We start from the raw sequence: 22,693 nt of genomic DNA, 5'->3' as shown, positions 1-22,693 counted from the left end.
AGGACAATGGTTCTGGGGGAAGCTGAGGAACGGGGGCTGTGAACTGCCCAAGGGCAAGCTACTGGCATGAGGGGAAGGGCTGAGAGGTCCAGAACTGGCTTTCCTCCTAGATCTTGGCATCTCAGCACTAAGGTCCTGAGGACTCCCAGCTCTTCTGTTGGGAAAGAAGTACCCCTCACTCCCAGCCCCTCGAAGGTGAGGGATAGAGCTGGTGCTGCAGGAGGTGGGCAAGTAGAAGGTCTCAGGACCTTGACACCTCCTGGACTCTAAGCTCTACAGGGCCAGGGGCTGTGTCAACTCAGTTTCATGTCTTGTTCATAATAGCCATTTAGTAAAGGTATGTACCTGTCAGAACATCCCCAGGTAGGATGGAAGCTCTGTATAATTTAGGGTTATTCCATTGTTTGCATCCCTATTGTTTGTATTCTCAGTGCACAGCGCACAGTAGGGACTTGATAGATGCTTGTTAACTGATTGAGAGATGGATGGATGGATGGATGGATGGATGGATGGATGGATGGATGGATCATTGTAGCTGAGGATCTCTCAAACGAAGAGATCATTTGCAGGTTTGGGCCCCTGAAAAATACTTATTGCTCAGTATGATTCTGTGGAAAGAGTCAGAGGCCCTGGGTTCAAACCCTGCCTCTGAAACTTAGATCCTTTGTGATTGTAGGCAAGTTGCTTTACTACCTCTAAAGAAGAAGGAGTTAGATGAAATGACCTCTGAGATTCCTTCCAGCTGAAGATCAATGAGCCTATGATTTTAAGATAAAAATGGCAGGAGGGAGGACGTATGGGAAGAAAATACAACCAAAAACTGGAGAGATAGAAAACTGGAGGCCACTTATTGGGTATATTAGTGTGGAAATTCTTTTTGAGGTACGGATTGGGTCAGATCAAGAGTTCTCAGCTTGGGATATCTGGATTTTTAATGTGTATTTAGATACCTTTCAATATAATTGGCTTCCTTTATAATCCCATTTATGCTCTTAAAAACATTATTCTGAAAAGGTGTCAACAGAGGCCTCCCCAGACATTGGGGTCCAGTAAGGTTAAGAATCCCTGAGCTAAATGGCTGCTTAGGTCCCTCACACAGATCCCAGATTCTGTGATTCTGTGAACTAATTCTAAGAGGCCACAAAGTCCCACTAACTCTATTAAGGGCAAGGCATGTGGGGCGTGGAGCTTGGAAGGGTGCAGAATCATCCAGTGTTAGCAATGGACAAGGATGTTGTAAAACCCATTCCTTTTACCAAAAAGGAAACTGAGGCCTAGAAATGGCAGGTAGCCTGCCCTTAGTGTGTTCTGACTCCAAATGCAAGGCCCTTTCCATCCCATTTCCCAGGCCTCAGTCAGTGATGGTCCTCACTGAAGGACTTCTACAGTTTCCTTTATATACTTTCTTTTCTCATTACCTCCTTTCTGACTCTGTCTCTGTCTCTGCCTCCTCCCTCTCCCTCCTCTCTCTTTCTCCCTTCTATCTTTCTCTCTTCTCTTCCCCCTCTCCCTCTACCTTCCTCTCCATCCAGAGAGTGTTTCTTTCTTTCCTCTTTTTCCCCACTCTATTTTCCTCTCCATCCAGAGTATGTCTCTCTCTTTCTCTGCTCAACTCTGTCTCTGTCTCCCTCTCTCCTTGCTTCTTTTTTCTTCCATCTTTTTCTTCCTTCTCCATTACTCACACACACCTGCCAGTAATCTTTTCTAAATTACGGGTGGATCCTCAGGACTGAAGTGACCCCTGCATAGGGTCCCATTACAGCCTCTGTCCCCTGCTGTTTCCCCTCTGCTCACCCCATGCCCTAAAGCCTTAATGAGCCAGCCTGGCCCTGGGCATGCAGGAGGCAGCCCTAGTGTTGGGCCCTGGCCAGGAGCTGTGTTCGTGACTGGGTAGAGCCCAGCTGGCACCAAGTGGGCAGGGCCCATGCCCTGCTTCCCATAGGAAAACAGTGGGGTGATTTTTCCCCCTCTGGCTGCAGCCCTGTCTAAGCTGCCTCAAGGGGGAAGAGGATGGGAGTAGGAGGGGTGTCCAAGAGAAAGACGTCCTTCCTGTGTGTGGCTGCTGATAATTGGCCCTCCGGAACCAGCCTGGTACAGAAGGGCTGGGTCAGGAAGCAGTGTACAATACGGCTCTTTCAGGGGAAACACTGTATGGTCTCAGGCCTCCATGACTCCGGGAAAACCCTGGGAACAGCAAGTCCTGGGAGTGGAGGAACATTCTGTAGCCCCAGTTTTTCCAGAGGCAAAACAATCAGCTGTGGGACCACCAGACTCACCCCTCTCACTAGTTGGCCCAGGGCACCCTCATAACTCAGCTTTTTCCTTGGTTTGGGAGGCAGCAGTGGGGTTTGAAGGGGAAGGATGGGCCATGCACCTTGAGGACTAACCAGTCAGCATTCCTAACTGGAGCTGGAGCTGTGGGGATTCACCCATCTCTGCGAGGGAGGACCTTAATTAATCTCTTTGGGGAGGAGGGACTGAGAGACCAAGTGTTCAAGTCTTTGGAACAGACTCTGAAAGTTTGGAGAAACGACAGATGTTTGTGGGCAGGGAGAGTCAGGAAAGTGCCAAATTGGCCCCAGAAAGCTTTTTGAAAAGGGATAGGATTCAGTTATGGCAGGACCGCAGGGAAACAGGCCCTTTCCATCTGCTGACACTGTCAGTAATACTTTAGGTTGGGGGCAGGACATTAGAAGAGAAACAGTCCGATTATGTCCTCTGACCCAACAAGTCGGGCTTATCTGTGCAAAAATATCCAAAGTGGCTTTATTGGGGAAAGGAAAAAAAAACCATGGAAAGCAACTTTCATGTCCAGTGACTGGGGAAGTGCTGAATAAATCATTGTGTACTAACAAGAGCGAGCTGGCATTGAAATGGCTCTTTGAGAGGCAGAAAGCACTTTACCAGTGGTGTCTCATTTGATCCTTATAGCAACCCTGTGAGGTGGGTGCTCTTATTATCCCCATTTTACTAATGATGAAACTGAGGCAGAGATAGGTTACATGCAGTGCTTGGGAAGTCAGCAAGCATTTATCAAGTCCCTATTATGTTTCATGCGTGGTACTAGGTGCTGGCACATTGTAGGTGCTTAATAAACACTTGTTGACCTGACTTGAGTGTAGCTAGTAAGCGTTGGAGGCCAGATGCGAACTCAGGTCCCGATTTGGTGCTCTATCCACTTTACCACCTCACCTCCCATTACATCACTAGTGAGCTCTATCCACTTTACCACCTAGCCACCCATTACATCACTAGTGAGCTCTATCCACTTTACCACCTCACCTCCCACTACATCACTAGTGAGCTCTATCCACTTTGCCACCTAGTCACCCATTACATCACTAGTGAGCTCTATCCACTTTGCCACCTAGCCACCCATTACATCACTAGTGAGCTCTATCCACTTTGCCACCTAGCCACCCATTACATCACTAGTGAGCTCTATCCACTTTGCCACCTCGCCACCCATCACATCACTAGTGGAACTGTGAACTGTCAAAAGATTAGAGGGAAAGGCAGGGAAGCAAACTATGATTTCGTTAGGGAAGGAAATTCTCCCGTGAGGAACCTCCCTCTTGACTGATGCCCAGCAGCACCTCCTCTGCACCTTGGGTACCAGGAGGGTAAGTGACTTTTTCAAAGTCGCACAGCCAGCCTATGTCAAAGGCAAGATTTGAACTCAGGTCTCTCTGATCCTGAGGCCAGCTTTCAATACAATTAATAGTCATAAGTTATATCCATTGGCCTAGTAATTTCATTTCTGGGAGTTAACTGTGTAAGGTTGTACTGAAAAGGAAATAAAAATACCCATGGGTCCTACAAAGTCATAGCCACCAACTGAAGAGTCTCTGGGTCCGCCATGGCCAGTGAATGCCTGCAGCTCATCGTTGGAACGGAAGACTGGCCGATTGAGAAGGGCTGGAATGAGAAAGAAGGCAGGACCAAGCCTCCACTCTCTATCTCCACAGCTGGCTCTGCTCCCATTCAGGACACTGAGACCTTGGGCCAGCTGCTCAGGGGCTCAGTTTCCTCATCTGTAAAGCCATTGTTGGGCTGGATAGCCTCTGCCATGATGCATCGTGATGAAGTAAATCAGAAGGGGCCAGAAAAGAAGTGGCTGAAAAGTGCATCTATATTGTCAAGAGTTCCAACATCATGGGCTCTGTTTTGACCAAGTCAATGGGCATGACTGAAGCCAGCTGCAGACCTGGTCAGTCAGGGAAGGCCTCCTGGAAGCAGCGACTTCTTCACCAGAGGGAAAGGGGTGGCCGAGCGGGGTGGACGAATGGGCAGCTCCCAGATGAGGAGGGCAGACAAGGGGGAGCGCGGCTCTCCTCCCACCCTTCCTGCCTCTTCCTTCTGCCCCCAGAGAAATAATGTTTCCCTCGAGAATGAAAAGCTCCTCTTTGTGGCCCCTTTTAATCGCCGCGTTGTTGTGCCCAGTGAATGAGTGGCAGCCCCGGGGCAGCAGCTGAGTCTAACAAGAGGCCGGCAGTAAATCCCTTCTGGGCACCAGAGCCAGCTGGCCTGGGAGTCCAGGCCCCCCTACTCCCCCACCCTGCCCCCAGCCCCAGCTCCCACCAGGGGCTGGGCCCAGGTCAGGGAAGTGAGGGCTCGGGGAGCAGAGGACAGGGAACAGGGTGGCTGGGGACCTCGGAGGCCCCTCTCCAGCTGATTCATCTCACCCCCCTTCTCTGTTGTTTGTTTTTCAGACGGTCAGCATCAATAAAGCTATTAATACCCAGGAAGTGGCCGTGAAAGAAAAACATGCCAGGAATATCCTTTTGGACGTTGCCCAGATAGGGGGGACACTTCAGGGGGTCCACTTGTGGGAAATGGTAGTGTGGGAGGGGGCCTCTGCCTGGAGACACCCTACCCTGTTTGGGGGGCATTGAGGTAAGGGAGGGCCTGGTGCCTGGAGATCCCCTGTCCAGTTTGGGGGGCTGTGAGGCAGAGGAGGAGCCTTCCTGTGATTGAATCTAGTCCTTGCAAGGTTTAAAGTGCCTCAGTGTTTGGGGCATGAGCATGTCTTTGGCTCATGGAGGAGAGAAGGCTAAATCTAGGAAGGAAACTTAGAGGTTCTGGTGTGACTCCCCTGCCCCAATTTATAGATGATCCTGGGTATCCTCTTGGCATTTGGCTTTCCTCCCTACCCCTGACCCTGGAAAGATTTTAAAGAATTTTCCATTGGGTTATTTAGGGCCCAGAAGAAATGCCCGGCCACGTTGTCAAGATCCTGGGTCAAGGCTGAGCTCTCCCACCCTGCCTTTGTCCTTTGGTTTGACCATGCTGGCCACCCGCTTAGCACAGCCAGCAGCTTGTGGCTCCCTTGAAGGTCTCTGCCTCATAGGACTAGGAGGCTAAAAGCCCAAAGGATATTTCAAGTTAAGAATGGGTGATCTCTAGTCCTTCAGAATGGCGAGTGGGGGCTCGTTTGGAATTCCAGGCCTATTTAAGAGGGCCTTTAGGAAGGGGATGGAAATACACCCCCCCCCCCAATAGGAGAGATCCAGTGAGCCAAGCTTGAGTGGGGGTGTGTAGAGGCTCCCATCAAGTGCGCAGAGGTCCAGAGAGTGCCCGGCAGCATCCATGAGGCAAAGCAGAAATCATCCCTGGCAGACAGAAGACTTGAGGGCACGTCTACAAGGTAGATTTCAAGAGACAAATTGACACCATAGCCCTCAGTAAATAAAAAGAGACTGCCTGAGAGGCGGAAACACTTAGTAGGTGCCAGGTTCAACACATAGAAGGGTTCAGAAGGGGAGAACAGAACAGAACTGGGGGGACAGAGAAGAGTAAGACAATTCTCAGCAGTTGATGACATCACTGAGGACACCCAGGCCCCCCCCCCCAGGAGGCAGTGTGACCAATAGGCCCTGTATCGGACCTTCCTGAGTTGTGGTAGTGAGAAAAAGTCTCCTGACTTAGCCAGGAAAAAAAAACACAGCATCTCTGAGCTGAGAGGAAGAGCCTAAGCTTTCTAGTGCAACTTATACCTAAATAGGACATCTACCCCTCCAAGACCTCCCCCCAACTAGGTGCTAAACAGTCTCCACTACACCCAAGTGCCCCACTCTGGGACAACTTTGATTGTTAGAAATGTTTTCCCTAAAATGATGCTAAAGCTGTCCCTCTATAACCCATTAGTAGCACTTCTATCCTCTCAGGCCAAGCGGAGCAATTTTAATTTATCATCCACATGACTTTCAAATACTCAAATGAACCTGGGATCTCACTGAAGTGGGCATTCTCTCCCAGATGCAGATCTCAACCCATCCATACATATCCATCCCATACAACTTGACCATGTCTTACCATTATTTCATCATAGTGATGGGAGATCTGCCCAACATGGTGGAAGCCTTCCTCACATTCTGTGCTGGTGTGTCTTATGGGCCACCCATCAGCTCTCCCTTATTTATGCACCATAAGCAAGCCCTTCATTCTCACGTGCAAGGATAGTCCTCTACTTTCCCTCCTACCTCTTCCCTTGTGGTTTCCTGCCACAGAAGGGCTCTTCCTCACCTGGACCAAGCCATGAGGATCCCTATTCCCTGGCCCATGGGAATAGCCCATCTTCTGTTTCACTCCAACATTTCTTTGATGGTATCTCATACACCACTTCATAATGATAACTAGTATTGGTAAAGCATTTCAGGTTTGCAAAGCACTTTACAAGTATGATCTAATTTGATCTTCACAACAATCCCGGTGGGGTGGGAATAAGTGATGTGCTCCCTCCTACCGATGCCCCTCTTCATTGCCCTCAGGGCAATGATCATTTTCACTTCTTCTGCCACTCTAGTGTCCTATCACTCATAGCCACCTAACCCCATCAGAGGAATGAAATGTTACTGAAAAGGTGGCCTTTGTTTCAGAGAAAAGCTCAGGGTCCCTAAGACTCTACAAAATCTTTTAAAAGACTTTGAAGTTACCCAAAGACAGTCTAATTCACTCTCTTCCTCCTGAGCTCTGGGCTTCGGTAAATGTCCATTTGTAAAGTCTGGAGAGACAGAGAGAAAGAGAGAGAGAGAGAGAGAGAGATGGGATAGATAAAATAAAAAAATAGATGAGATAGGTAGATGATAGAGAGAGATGGTAAGTGGATAGATAGATAATACTGATGGAGAAGGCCATAGCCAGGCCTTTTTTTGGTGTTGTGAACACCTTTGACCATCTTTTCACATCCATAGACCCTTTATCAAAATAGTCTTTAAATAAATAAAGTAAAACACATAGGATTACAAAGGAAACCAATTGTATTTCAAAAACACCAACTCCCAAGCTACTCATGGTGGTGCTTGCCTGTGATTCTAGCCACTGGAGAAGCTGAGGTTGGTGGCAGTCTGTGAGAATCCTTCACCTGGGCACTGTGCTGGAGCTCCTCCATGCCATTGGTAAAATAGTCATGGAAGGGGACACTGCAGCCCTTTCCTCCTTGTTGGTCAGAAATCAGACCCAGAAGAGCTCTTTCCCTTACAGTTTGAAGAATCAGATGATGATCATGAAATCAAGTCAAGGACTTAGTTAACTTAGTTAACTACTCTGTGTTTGTGGAGAACATCCCAGCAACGATCCCAACAAGAGTCTTGTCCCTGTCTGTCCCTAAAGCAGCCTTTCCCCTTTGGGGCCTGCGTCCTCTGGATGTAGCAGACACCTAGATCCAGGGGCCCCAGAGACATGGTCTGGGGGAGGGAGCAGCAGCAGCAGGGCCAGTCCAACAAATTATTAGTCCATATGCTTGAGTGAGCCCTCCTGGGCCATGGAGTGGCAAGGACATTGAGTTTAGACTCAGAAGGCGTGACTCTGAATACCAACTGTGCTAATTTCTCCCTAAATAACCTTGAGCATGAGGTTTCATCTGGCTTCTCTGGGCCTTCTCTTCCTTATCTCTAAAATGAAAGGCCTGGATTATATTATTTCTAAGTTAGTGATTCTGTGATCCCTCCTCATCCAAAAGTATCAATACTTTTGGCTGGGATCACCAGCAGCAGCATCGAAAGATCTTTATCAGTCATCTAATTCTGTGAGTCAAAGAATATCGCCTAGCCCTGCTCCTTGCTTTCTAAGAGGTGATGGCCTAGAGCAGACACGCCAAAGGGGTATGAGGTAAGAACGAACAGTGCTATTTATATCATTGTGAATGTCATTGTGTATGTGCAGAATCAGGGCAGCAGGCCATAGCTGGCCCTGCGTCCTGTGTACAGACAGGACAGGTGACATTGTAGGTTCTGCTCACAATGGAGGGAGCTTTCATGGAAGAAATGAGACCTTAGGAGCCCACTGGATTGGTAGGAAAGCAGGATGTTCTAGGAACCTGTGCTGCCCAGGACGTGGCTGGAAAGCAAAATCCAAGGGAGTAAATCAAAGGCCTCCTGTGGATGGGGCTGCAGAAGGAGGCATTCTGGAATGTAAGAAATGATAGGAGAGCTGGGTGCCCAGAGAGGGGATTGTGGTAGCCCCGTGACCCTTCACAACCACGAGGTAGCAAAAGACCTTCGAAGCCTCTGGCCTTAAGACCCTCCCTGCATGTGCCAAGGATGCATACTTATCTCCTCCTTAACTTTCTCCTCACCATGCATCCTGGGAACCCACCATGAGAAAGGCGCACAGACCTTCTGGTCAGTCGTGAACCGGCTGCCGCTCTCCAGCAACGCTGTGCTCTGCTGGAAGTTTTGCCACGTGTTCCACAAACTTCTCCGGGACGGGCACCCCAATGTGAGTCAGCAGGGCCTGGGCCCAGGAACAATAGGATGGAGACATCAGGGAGGAGGGGGCTAGTTCCCCATCCCGAGTGCATCTGCCATCTTAACTGTGGCCTGCCCTTTCTTGTCCTCTTCCCCTTGTCCTTGGTCCAGCTCTGCATGTCTACCTTCCTTCCTCTCCCTCCCAAAATACTGCCTTGACTGACCTCCTAACTGTACAAAGTCATTTCTCTTCTCCTCAGGTCCTGAAAGACTCCTTGAGATACAAAAATGAATTAAGTGACATGAGCAGGATGTGGGTGAGTTTGGAGATGACCTTTGAAATGGGTGTCTCCCTTTAAAAAAATGTTCTTTTCACTTAACAAGTATTTTTTTTTCTTTCTTCTTATCCTCACTGGAAAAAAAAATGGTGGGCCAGGACAAAACCCTTGTAATAAATGGACATGGTGAACATGTTCCCATCTTGGCCATGTACAAAAACTTGTCTCCTTCTGCATCTTGGGAGCAGGACTCTTCTTTTGGATTGGGAGTAGGGATCCTCAGGTTTGAATCCCAGCCCTGATGCTTAGAGGGATGTTAAGGCACAGGAGTATCAGGGGAGGAACTAGACAAATTCAGCCTGGGAAGGGTGTGATGGAGGCCTTAAAATATGAAGCACTCTCATGAAAGGGGGAGTAGGTGTGTCCTCCCAGGGGCAGGCTGGAAACAATGCGTGGAACTTGCCAAGAGACCCAAAGTGGCTCCGTGGGAGGATGCTATTCCTCAAAATGGAAGAGCCTGTCACAGAAGGCAGTAGATTCCAGCTCACCCATGGAGGTCTCCAAGCAGAGGCTGGAGGAGCACTCAGGGCTGTTGTAGTGCGGATTCCTAACCAGGCACATGTTGGACTAGCTGGCCGGCCTCTGGGGACTTTCTAACTGAGCATCTGAGATGATGGCCTAGCCTTACACCCATCGTTTCCCTCCTCTCAACCTCAGTGTGTGTCTGTGTGTCTGGGTCTGTGTCCATGTGTGTGGAGAAAGAAAGAGCTAGATGGAGAAAGACAGAGAAGGTTTGGAGTATTTTATATAACTTTTTTTTTTCAATTACCAAGCATTTATTTTCTCTCCCACCTTCCCTGTCAGTTAGAAAGAAAAAACAAAATCCTTATAACAAATACGCCAAGTCCAGGAAAATATATTCCTCATTGGCCATATCTCTTCATCTGTAAAGAAAAATGAACCAAATGAAAGCAAACCTGGGTTTTCTTCTGAGATAAAGACTCAGTTCCCTGAGGATAAGGGCAAAAAAGCAATTCTGTATCACAGGCCCACAGGACAGAACCTTGTACACAGTATATGCTTATTGAATGTGTGCTGAGGAAATTAATTTTTTCCCTAAGAGCTTCACCATCACCACCATCATCATCTTCCTTGTCCTCCTCATCTCTGTGGCCTATAACCTTTCAAACGTTCTAAAATACGTATTCCTCCTTTACTGAAGGGATGGGGAAGAAATATGTTCTTTAATTGTAAAAAGTATACAAGACTAGAGCTCTCAAGAGCCAAGCTAAAGATTCGGTTTTACAGGAAAGAGAAGGTAACAGAGATTAGGGTCTAGGGTCTGTCTGAATTCCAGTTAATACAAGGAAATTTTTTATGTCTCCTCATCATTTTTACCCATCTACAATAATAAAACTCTTAGAAAACTGCCCCAAAATACATACGTATCCTTCTGGCACATAAGGATAGAGGAGTAGACTAGTTCTACTCCATTGGGATCAATGGAAAAATCAACAGTTCAATCCCCAGAGACCAGGTTAGAGGGACAGTCTGGAGACAGGCAGTGACTTGGGATCTTGAGAAAGATGATAAAGTATACCCAAGGTTGTATGCCATTAGAAATCTCCAGATTACAAAAGCCTTACCATGGAGCTTCCCCCTCTTCTCCTCCAGTGCCTCAGTTACTACCGTTTAGATTAGAAAAGGGCAAGACATGTTCCTAGCATTCCAAACCAGGACTCAGAATGCATCTTACCCAGGCTTGCCTTCCTTTGGTTCATCTTTCTTTACAAAGGAAGACTAATCTGAGTATTTTATCTAAAAGAATGGGAGGGAAATTAGTTATATTTTAAAATTTTATAAAGAAAAATGTCAAAAACAAGGATCTTCTCTGACCTCAAGTGAAGTTCTGAAGTAGTGTGGAATTTCTAAGGGTTCCGCATAGTGCTGTCTCTTTAGTACCAGCCAAGCAGGGCCACCCTAAGCAGAATTTCTCCTTGGTGCCATCCTATCTCATCTTTCAACATAATTTTGCAGGTTCTCTAGGTGCCAATGCCTTCATGCTCTCCTGGGCCACCTACCCAGGTCTGGCTTTATTGAGAAGTGCTCCTTTCTCAAAGAACTTCAGATAGAAGTTAGAAATGTCATAAACTTCCTTCATACTGAGTTGTCAGCAAATTCAATGCTTAGAATCCAAAGGGGTGATTTTTCAGAAGGTAGCCCTATTAGGAAGAGACCTTACCACACAGCTGAGTCCTTGTCTCTCTGTCAATACAGAAGTTTGTTTTTGTGTTACTTATATATGTATAGGTATGAGAATCTTTAGAGATTTTACTCATATAAAACTATTACTTGCTGAGATACAGAAACAAGAGTCCTTTTCTACAATTTTCTTAACATGCAGTGCCCTCTCTCCCCACATTCTCTTCATCGTGTTGGCTTTCTCCTCTCGAATGTAAGCTGTGAGAGTGCGGAAAATCTTGTTTTTGTATCACTGGTGCTTACCACAGTGCTTGGCACATAGTAAGCACTTAATACTCTATTTTTTTGTTTTACAAATTTTAAAGCATTTTACAGATATTGGCCTGTTTGGTGATTTCAGTTTCACTTGATGAAACTGAATTAGGTTGTTTCAAATTTGTTTTGGATTAGATGATGGCCTTTTTTTTTTTTCTTCTAAGTCATTTCCTAATACATAGCTCTCTATCCTATCACCCCCCAATGAATCCTCCTCTGGTCAAAAAAGGAAAAAAAATCTTAAAATAAATAGATGAACTCATGGACAAAATCACTGAATCTAACAGTACATCACAGCTTTAATTTGAATACTTAGTTATTTATACCAACATAATAAGCCATTGGAAGAAATTCTATGAAAATTAAATTCTTGCTCAAAGATCAGACCTTAAACCCAATTTGCTCTAGAGCTCTTAGACTGGATAACAAGTCCCTACCCACCTAGCTCAGAGTGGATGTAATAACTAAATAGTAATTGTTTCTCTTTTACCCAGGAATCCTGAGGGTCTTCCCCTCCCAGTTTGATTTCTTTTTTTTTTTTTTTTGGATTAAAGAGGCCATTCCTTGAATAATTTAAAGAAGCCTATTCATTGAATGGGTGTATCTCACTCAAAGTGAGAACGTGATACAATCTTAGCCTGAAAGGGCCAGGGTCTCACATTGTATCCTAGGCCAACTCCAGTTGTCCTGATGAATATCAGGCCACTGGACCCAGATGGCTCAGGAGAAGAAAGTGAGGTTGGTGACCTTGCACAGCCCTCCCTCACTCAAATCAAAGTCAACTGCAAGTCATGTCATCATCTTGATGTCATGGTCCTCTTCGAGAAGGAAGGACAAACAGTCCGTAAAATAAGGTGTGTGAAGTAGGTGACTTCCAACATCCCTCCTAGCTCTAAAGTTCATGAGTCTTGTCGTTCCCCCATTCTTTACCCTTAGTCATAGGTAGAAGACAACAAACTCATTTCCAACCCCCAGTAGCTCTCCCTGAGAATATGGAGGTACTAAGGACGCTGCCAAATGGTAGCATAGCACCGACACCCAAGAGGCCTGGACCCTACCCTGTGACTATACGGAGTCTTTCCTGAGCTCACTTCTTTACTCTGCTAATTTATCTTGTTTATTAAGTACACAGTCAACTCGTGTGTACCCGTCGTCTTCCCTGATAGGATAGAAGCTCTCCGGAGGCAGGGCCCACTGCCCTTTTGTCCTTGTCCCCTTATGGCCCATCCCGGTGTCAGGCACAGAGAAAATCTTTTATAAAAGTGTTTTCTCTTTCCCTATTCACCCCCACATCCCTCCGGATCTGGCTCCCTTGTCTCACAGAGCATCAGGAGTCAACATGGGCCACCTTTTCTCTCTGTTCATGTTGAGAGTTGAAAGCATCCTTCCATCTGACTCTCGGCTCCTGGTGCTTCAGAGTCAGTGCTCAGGATTCAGGAGGTTTGATCGGACAGGACCAGAGAAGTTTGACCCTGACTTTTCCAGAAAAGGAGTTGCTTCAGCTCAACACATAACTTCATGAATCATCTGAGCCAAGATTGACTTTTGACCCTCACAGCCTAGGACTGAACACTCAGCTTAAGACTCTGATTCACATTCTTGTGATACTATTTTCAAAGTGCTTTACTGCTTCCAGACAACAGCCCCTCAGAAGCTAGGGTCCCCTTTTTCTCTCTAATGTACAGTTGAGCAGAGTGCCCACTTACAGGTTATGGCTCCTCTGGGTAAGAGATCCAGGAGCCCTGAAGTGGCCACCTAGCTACAAAAGAAAAACTCTGACTGCAGTCAGAGGAGCTGGGTTCAAATCTTACCTTGGATGGTTCCTAACTTTGTGGTCCTGAGCAGGTCCCTTGCTCTCCCTGGGCCTCAGTTTCCTCACCTGTCAATGAAGGGGTGGGATCCGATTGCTTCTGAGGTCCTCCTCCTGAGGGCCCCTAGATCCTCCTCCCACCTGCCCAAACCATGTTTCTCTTCTTTCTCTGACAGGGTCACCTGAGTGAGGGCTACGGACAGCTTTGTAGCATCTACCTCCGACTGCTGAGAACCAAGATGGAGTACCACACCAAGGTGAGCCTCACCCTCTCGCTCTTTCCCCAGGGGTCTGGAACCCCTCAGGATGGAAGAATCTCCATCTCTCCTTCTGCATCTGGGCATAGCAGGCTGACAGCTCCATTCCAGCCGTGGCTTCTTCTTAGTGCTTTGAGATGCCAGTCATGATCAAGCCATCTGGTCATTGGCCACTCATGTTCTATTGGGGAATGTCAACCAAGGATACTTTTGTGTCTACCTTACCTTCTGTTGTGATCCTGGAACAGTTAGGCATTTCTGTTCCTATGCACACTATTACATTGTTGGTGGAATTGCTTATTGGCTTGATCTTTTGGAGAAAGCAGTCTGGCAATACACAATAAAGCAACACCAATCATATCCTTTGAACTATTGATTCCACCACTCAGGCAGGTAAACCCTAAAGATAGATTTAGAAGGAAAAGAAGACCCACTTGTACAAAAATATTCATAATGTTTTTGTAATACCGAAAAAAAAAAATCTAAAATGGATCTATTTAATGGTTAGGGAATGGCTACCCAAACTAGGATGTACAAAAGCAACAGAAGGCCATTGATTGAAGGAGAGAAAACAGAACACAAAGGTCCCAAAGGCAACCATCGGTACAACAGCCCCTCCAATTGTGCGGGCAGAGTCCAAAGAGAACAAAGACCAGTGAGAACCTGAGGGAAGTTTGTTCAAGGACTTCTCAGAGATGGTTGTAACTACATCGCTATTAAGAAATGGGAAGCTTTTCCTTTGTTTTTGTCAGGGTTGTTATGATCACTTTGAAAATGATTTTACCAAGAATCTCTGCTCCTTCCATTCTTTGGGGAGGAGTGGGAGACTGGACCTGTGTCTCCAGTGATACAGAGAGCTTCCTTTGGGGAAACTCCCTCTGCAGGTATAGACCAGTGACTGCTAAACAAGTCCTAGGCTTCCAGTTGCCTGGGGCGTAGACCTCCTGGCCAGTCTGTGGACAGCCAGGGGCAGATCTTCCTTACTCAGAGGCCATCCCTCAACCCACTGGATCACACTGCCTCTCTCCCCTCCAAAATCACCCTGCCACATTAATGAAGGAGAGCTCTGTTGCAGGTAGCACAGATTAGAGGGTGAATCATCCAGAATTTCTTAGGGTTAGGAAGGGGGGGGGCGGTGTATGATTTTTCCCACAGTTTTCTTAATTAAGTTTTGGTAGATTAACATGAAAATGAGTTTTCCATTGCTGAAACTCAGCTCCCACAATCAGGAGGGGGATAGGGAATGTCAGCCTAAGATCAGAATTTGCAGTGTACAATCAATCACCCTAATAATTGCTGGCATTTATACAGTGCTCAAAGGCTCACAAATATTATCTCATTTGATCCTCACAAGAACCCTGGGAGGGACATGTGACTATTATTCCCATTTTACTGATGAAGAAACTGAGGTGGGGGGGGGGGGTCACATAGCTAGAAAGTTTCTGAGGCAGGATTCAAATTCAGGTCTTCCTGACTCCACCAAGCTGCCTTGATCAGCTGCTTTCAATACCCACAATCCTCCCCTCTCCTCCATCAGTACAAACATGGAGGCGTTGAATATATTCATAAGCTTCATCTTATGGCTTCACTTTGTCACATGTTTCATGGCATTTGGAAGAGCCAAATGAACTGGGAACCAGCCTTCTTGTGGGCCTGGGCAATGGAGAAGAGAAATTACCTCTGATCATAGAAACTGGATATTTTCCTTGATGAATGTATCCAAAGAAAGGGTCTCCATATGTGGGCACCCACATGGGGACCCAGACCCAGAGAAAGTGGGGAGGGCGTCATGATAGGGCCCAGCAGACAACACTCTACTGCCCAGCCCCATGGGGACCCAAATGACCCCTGTGCAGGAAAGGCTACTGAGCTGATCCCCTGCTCTGGCTTCCTCCCTTCCAGAACCCCCGATTCCCAGGCAACCTCCAGATGAGTGACCGACAGCTGGATGAGGCAGGAGAGAGTGATGTCAACAACTTGTAAGTAGCTCTCCCTCCCTCCCTGAGGTCTTGTCTCCTCCTGATACAGGCTGGCCTTGTGCTTGTGAGTGCCCACTCTGCCTGGGATCCTGATGGAAAGAGAGCAAAGGCAGCAAGGGATGTAGTTTTGGGGCTGGCCCTCATGGATGGAAGGGTGCCTTGGGGTCGCACTCACGGGCTGCCACCTGCCTCTCCCTCTGCCCCCCTTTGATCTCTTCCCCCAGGGCATGGTCCTTACCCCTTTTATTCACATCTCACTGCAAGGTGTAAGAGGGCAGCTGCCTCTGTTTTAAGGGGATAGGCACACACTGGGAATGGGGTAGAGTGGGGGCAGGGAACTACTGTCTCAAGGCCATATGTGGCCCTCTAGGTCCTCAAGTGGGGCCCTTTAACTGATTCCAAACTTCATAGAACAAATCCCCTTCATAAAATAATTTGTTCTGTAAAACTTGGGACTCAGTCAAAAGACTGCATCCAAGGACCTAGAAGGCCAAATGTGGACTTGAGACTGCAGGTTCCCCACCCCTGGGGTAGGGAAAGGCAAGAAAAGACCACTTGCTGGGGCTACAACAATGGGAATAACCAGCCCCCTCTTTTCTCTCTGGTCCAGTTTCCAGCTGACAGTTGAGATGTTTGACTATCTGGAGTGTGAGCTGAACCTCTTTCAGACTGGTGAGTCTCCTTCCCTTCCATTCTGTACAAGCTTCAGGGGGAATGCCCAGCTCCTCAGCCTGTGCCCTGCCCACACCAGCTCCACTGTCCAATAAGGCTCTAGAGGAAGAGTATCCATACCCATCGTCTTTTTTCTCTGAAACCCTGAAGCAGAAATAGAGACCACAGACTTGACCCATTCTCAAGGCCCCGGGAATGATGACCTAGTACCAGGATACCCCGATAGTCATATCTGAGCAGAAAGGCCACGCTCTCCAAAAAGTACCTGCCTCACATTCTGTGTCTCCTGGGGATCCTTCCATTCTAAAAACATCAGGTCTTGTATGGCCACAACCCCAGGCTCAGCAGTCCCCGTGACACAGTCCTTTGTGTCATTGTGGACACAGCAAGTGTGGCCCCCCTTCTTGTTCCACTTGTGTGCTATTTCTTCCATTGGAACGTAAACTTTCTTGAGAGCAGGAGCTGTCTTGCTCATATTTAAATCCCTGGTGCTTAGCCCGGCACCTGGCACCATCTTTAATAAATGCCCTGGCATTCAGGTCACGGATCACAGGTCAGACAACAGACATTTGGTGATCACTTTATGGCGGATGCTGTGCTAAATGCTAAAGCAAAAGGGAAGAGTGCCTGCCCTCAAGAACCTTCTGATCTAACACGGGAAACAACATGTACATGGATGTGGGACATGTAATACGTACAGAGCAGAGAGAATCCAACCAATTAGCTAACCTTTATTCCATGCCAGGGACTGTGCAGCGGATACGAAGGAAACAGTCTCTGTCCTCACAGGGCTTCCGGTCATTGGAGGAGGGGTGGGGAAACAATGTTGTCGCTCCTTTGATGCCAGAGTCGGTGTGACACCAAAAGCCACCGAGGCCTCTTTCCCCCTCCAGTCAAATACTGCAGTCACACTACCCAGGGACCTCTCTGTGGGTGGGAGGAGTGGGTCAGGATCTTCTCTTGCCTCTCAGCACTTCCCCATCTTGCCCTAGGAAGCCGTTTCCTCCCCTTCCCCCGAGAAATGACAAAAGAAGGAAGAATTTTCTAATAATCAGACATCTTTCACAATGGAATGAGCCACTTCTGTGAAGGGTATAGATCCTGCCCCTGGAGCACTTGAGTAGAGGCTAGAGGGTCACCTGCCAGGAGAACCACCGAGGGGATTCTTGCATTGGCTGAGGGACTGAATCATCTCTCAGATCCCTTGTGATCTGTTCAGTCAGTCAACAGGCATTTATTAAAGGCCTGCTGTGTCAGAGACCCAAAGGGGAAAATTAAATGGCCCCTACCCTCAAGTACTTCACCTTGAGAGGCTGAAAAACAATATGTACATATGTATGGATGGAAAAAAATAAGGACAAGGTAATTTGGGGGCCCAAGCACTTGGAGGGATCAGGAGAGGCTCTGAATAGAAGAAAGTACTTTAGCTGAGCTTTGAGGGAAAGGCAGGGATCTGGAGGGAGAGCATTCCAGGCATGGGCTGCATTGAGTCCAGTAGCCCCCCCAACTCCAACCTTATACCTCTGTCTGACCTAGAAGGTGGCAAAAACTTCCTAAAACCTTGGCCTATCACTTCAGTGCAGGATGTGAGAGAAAAACACCAGCCATCAGGTGCCTGGAGAACAAATTAAAAAGGAACTCAGTCAGCTCAGCTTTATTTAGCAGGATCCTGTGAAAATGTCAGAGAAGTTCATTTGGAACAGGAAGTACTATTTCCAGGCCTTCTGGACCTTTCCGATCTGGGTCAAAGCTTGAGGCTCCCCACGTCATAGAGTGGAGAGTCCCCACGTCATAGAGTGGAGAGTCCCCACATGGGAAAGACATGGCAGCCCTTGAGAGAGAAACCTAGGAACACTTGCATTTAGTGCAGTGATCTGTACTAACGCATCACCCAACTCATCTACATTTACAATTTGAAATTCATTCACATTTTGCTTTGGAATCTGTTTTTGTGCTTGCAGAGCACGTGGGTGTGTTTGATGTTCTGGGAATCTACTTCTGACCAAATAATGAATGTGAACAGTTCAGGGAGCACTCCCAGACTCCTGCTGTTGAATGAGGAGGTGAATGTGCATTTATTAAGCAATTATTCTGTAACAGGCTGGTGCTAAGCCCTGGGAATATACATTTTTTTAAAAAGACATAGTCCCTGCCCTGGAGGAGTTTCCATTCTAATAGGAGAAAACACCACATACAGGAGGCGTAGAAAGTGCAGGGAGAAAGCATGCTTTTGGCAACTGGTAGACGGCCAGGGTGGGATGAAGCAAAGTCTGGTGTCTAGGGCCAGTGAGAAGATACGGTAGGCTAAGCTTGCACACACTCAGTCAACAGTTAAATGGGTTGGACCATAGGGCAGGAGCTCTAAAAATAAGTAGATTAACTATCCTGCACTGAGGTTGGGGGCCTGGATCTGAATGTCCCAAGGAGGAAAGTCTAGACCTCAGGTTTAGTGTAGAGGGTGCCAATCCAGGTGGAAGGAGCAGGTCAGAAGTGACAGACAGATGGTGAGATGATCTGAATGGACAGTCAAATGCCACCCAGGAGGTAAAGTAAGCTAAGTGACCTCCTTTGCACATGCTAAAGCAAGCCAATCTGCCATCTTTGTCTAAACTGCCTGACTTTGTCTTCACATGTTCAGAGTGCATCAGTGAAGTATTTGCAGTTAAGTGGCCTCCTCTTCCCAGCCCCCACTGGACCTCAGTACGTGGGGGAGTAGGAGTATCCAGAGATAGTGATATTTGAAGTCAGCAGCCTTGGCTGGCATTCTTCTCATTTCCATAGACAGAATGTCTGGCTGAACCTTTCTTGTGATATCACTGAGTGGCAGTCAAGAGAGCCCTCCCCTCTTGTGAATGCCTCTGCCATGGACCTCAAAGAACTCCCTTCTAGTATTTTAGGTTCAAACATGGTTTTCAAGGTTTAAGAGCCTGCATAGCTGATTTTGGAACAGAAGGTCCAAGACTGAATCAAAAGATTCTTAAGAATGAAGTAGAACTTTTTTCCTGGGCTGTCCATTACCTGTCACCTAATCCTGCTTAAGTCACTCACCCTCCTGGGGATGTAGGCTGTGCTTCTATCCCCCACCCCCATTGCCAGCCTAACTGCTGGGCCTCAAGAAGGCTTTCTGTAAAGGGCATGGAGCACCCAGGTTTCTGTTTAGTCTGTCTTTGAATCAGTCTGTCATCAAGTGCTCCTTAAAGGCCCATGGTCGTATAGGGCAGATGGTACAAGGCACTACTAAAGGCACCAGTCTCTTCTCTCAAAGAATTTATAGCCTGTTTTCATACATTAGAAATCAACATGAAAGAAAATCAATCTGCATTGATGCTTTATCACATCAGGGCAGTGGCCTTGGCTTCTTTAAGGCTGTGCTAGGCCCTCTGCCCTACTCCAAAACTTTGGGTCTGGAGCCAGTGTAGAGTGTGCCTTTTTGACCAGCCTGGCTAAGCAAAGAGAGGCTCATCTCATCTCTCTTGTCTAATTAATGTGGGTATTCCTCACAACAGTACACGCCATCCATCCTTTCTGGTTCCATGAGATTTGTTTTTCCTTACCCTCCCATAAATTCTCTACCCAACATGACAGAAATCTTTTCTGTGGAAGGGGATCTTAACCTGGGCTCCATGGACCAACTCCCAAGGGTCTGTGTATAAGATGTCAAGCGTTTGTGAACTTGAATAGGAAAAAATTGTATCTTTATTTTCACTAACCTCTTACTGAAATTTACCAATTCTTCAATTATGAATTTTAAAAAACCGTGATTCTGAGAAGGGGTCCATAGGCTGTGCTGCCAAAGGGGTCCAGGACACACAAAAAGTTAAGAGCACCTCTTCTAAATCTTTTGATATCGTACCTAATTAACTCTTTGGCAAATCTTTGCTAACAACAAGCAAAGGTAAAAATCAAAATAAAATGAGATAATATAGCATGCAGTTGAAAGAGCCCCAGCCTGACTTGTTGATTAAGTTATTTATGCCCCCAGGTAGGAAAAAGATAAAAAAAAAGAGACAGTGACACCACTATTTCGTAAGGTAATTTAACCACGGAAATGAGAAGTCTGCAATGAGAAGTCTGCAACGAGAAATCCAAAAAAGCCTAGAAACCCACTCAGCTAGCAAAATGCTGCCAAGTAGAAAGATATGGCAGGCAGCAGAAATGGAAAGAAACATGGCTAAGAGAGACAAAGGGGGAAAAAAATAAACAAAATTTAAGAATTGAAAACAATTCCAAAATTGTGAGAGTCTTTGGGAGAAAAAAGCAAGTTTAAAGTGGAAGATGGGGGAATTAGAATGGGCCAGGTTTTGGTTCTTAAAGAAACTGTGACCCTCACTGGATACTAATTAGGGATGTTCTTTACACTCGCTGGTCCCAATTGCATTTCAGCACTTTATTACATTAGGAAATGCAAGTTTCTGGAAGGGAGTGACTATTATGTTTTTGTCTCTGGGTCTCCAACACTTAGCACCATGCTTGGCATACAATAGCTGCTTAATCGATGCTTGCTAACTGATTGATTAATAGTATGGAGGGCTGAGCCAGGGATGTAGAGCAGGTTCTGGCTCCAGACCATAGTGCTGGAATCTGAAGAAGTCAGGGGTCTCAGACAATGGTCTTCTCAGATGCTGTGTCTCCCCATCAGATGGGGACTTCTCTGAGGGCAGGAGACATCTCCCTCCCAACATCCTCCCCAGTCCTAAGAGGAAGGGCCATATCTCTCTTCTCTCCCTGTGCATCTGCTGACGGTGGCCTTTGGTGATATATGCTGTCCACAGGGTCAGGAAGCCTTGGGTCCTGCTGGTCCGCTGCCCTGCACACCGCCTCCTTTGCCTCTCCCTGTCACTTCTCTACTTCCTTTCTAGTGTTCAGCTCCTTGGACATGTCGCGCTCGGTGTCAGTGACAACAGCGGGGCAGTGCCGCCTGGCTCCCCTGATCCAGGTCATTTTGGACTGCAGTCACCTGTATGATTACACTGTCAAGCTCCTCTTCAAACTGCACTCCTGTGAGTCCCACTAGCCCAGGCCCAACCCTTACCGGGCATCCTTGTTCCTCTCTTTGGGTCAGCACAGTCCAGAAGGAGGCCCAGCACCCCTCCCACTGCCCCCACGACAGGGGGTATCCCTTGTTCCCTTCTTCCCCAAAGACCATCTCTAGAGGTCCGTCCACATCACCCCATTAGTGTACCCCCAGTCACCTCAGGGTCACCTGAAACCAGAGCTTCATGGGCAAGGCCAATGAGAGACCCCAAAACCCAAGGAGGCCTTGGAGATTCTGGAGCAGGTCAGGAAGACCTTCTTTGCAATGGCATCCCACTCAGGACCTAAGTGTCAAGGCAGTGACCTATTAGACATCATGGTGTCCAACAGTCCTTCAAGGTGGGGCATGACTTTCCCCTAGGGAAACTCTCTTCCCTCTTTCCTGACACTGTCAGGACCAGAAAGCCCCTACTATGTGCTTTGATTCACTCCTATTAGGGACAGGGCATGACCGCTGACAATCACTTTCATAAATACCTTTCCTGCCAAGGAAGGACTGACAGAATGGCAACAGCAAGCCAAGATCTAAATGGGCAGGAAGTATTAAGCCGCAAACACACCAAGGCTATATTTTAAGAGTGAATAGAATGTATCAGCACAAAATTCTAGTTGAGGCCGGGGGGTCAAAGTGAGGATGAGGGAAGGGGAAGCAATCCCAGAAGGCTTCTCAGAAGAGATGGACTTTGAGCTGCTCATGAGAGGAGTGTGGGACATGTGGCTGTGACCTGGAAGAGAACAGGGTGTGAACTGAGCTGACAAAGGTCCTGGGCCATGGGAGGAAATGAGAAAGGATAGGGGCTTAGCGTCTTTCCATAGCTTCACCCAGATAATTCAGCAACCTCCATCCTGCGCCTGGGACTCTAAATAGGCCTGGCTTATCCAGTGATTAATGTATTTCTATTTGTGGGATGATGGAGTTAATGAATTGTTTTTGTTCAAAAGCCCTACTGGGCTGCGGGCCACATCTGAAATATTAAACCATAGAATTGTGAGTCCCCAAAGTGACCCTAGAGATAATTAGCTCAACCCTGTAATTTTGTAGATGAGGGCGCCAAGGCCAAGAAACATAGAATGACATGTGCAGGGGTAGAGGCAGGAGGGAGTGGAACCCAGGTTTTCTGCCTCTAGCCCCAGGGCACGCCATTATCCTCACGGGATAGGGTGGGGGGCGGGGCCGGGGAGCTCACAGCTCCACGGCTTGTCTGAATCCTCTTGGTTTCTGCTGAGACCTTGCTGAAAACCCTTCCATATTGAGGCATTTCACAGAGAGGTGAAGCCTGTCTCAGGTGTTACGCCCCCTCTTCTTGCCACACCCAGTTTGTGTACCACTGCACCTAGCTCAGGATGAAGAACAGGGTGGGAAAGGGAGGGGTCCTGGATTGAGATCCAATTACAATTCTGTCACTTATTTAGATGACCACGCAGGCCTGTGGCCACCCCAGGACAGGCTCCTCTCCTG

At 47.4% G+C, this 22,693-nt stretch overlaps 1 protein-coding gene across 4 annotated transcripts in view; it reads left to right on the top strand.

The window, feature by feature from the left end:
• The window catches only part of HIP1 (huntingtin interacting protein 1), a 125,635-nt gene that overhangs the window by 68,217 nt on the left and 34,725 nt on the right, over window positions 1-22,693 (top strand). For all 4 annotated transcript variants that reach the window (XM_072640234.1, XM_072640235.1, XM_072640237.1 and 1 more), the window contains exons 2-8: window positions 4,713-4,776; window positions 8,576-8,718; window positions 8,948-9,004; window positions 13,469-13,549; window positions 15,452-15,528; window positions 16,139-16,200; window positions 21,060-21,200. In XM_072640234.1, coding sequence (XP_072496335.1) covers window positions 4,713-4,776; window positions 8,576-8,718; window positions 8,948-9,004; window positions 13,469-13,549; window positions 15,452-15,528; window positions 16,139-16,200; window positions 21,060-21,200 — 625 coding nt within the window. The remainder of the gene's footprint in view (window positions 1-4,712; window positions 4,777-8,575; window positions 8,719-8,947; window positions 9,005-13,468; window positions 13,550-15,451; window positions 15,529-16,138; window positions 16,201-21,059; window positions 21,201-22,693) is intronic.

Source organism: Notamacropus eugenii, chromosome 2 (genome assembly GCF_028372415.1).
Source record: "Notamacropus eugenii isolate mMacEug1 chromosome 2, mMacEug1.pri_v2, whole genome shotgun sequence".
NCBI classification, from domain to species: Eukaryota; Metazoa; Chordata; class Mammalia; order Diprotodontia; family Macropodidae; genus Notamacropus; species Notamacropus eugenii.
Note: the sequence above shows the minus strand (reverse complement) of the source record. Positions and strands in the feature narration are given on the sequence as shown.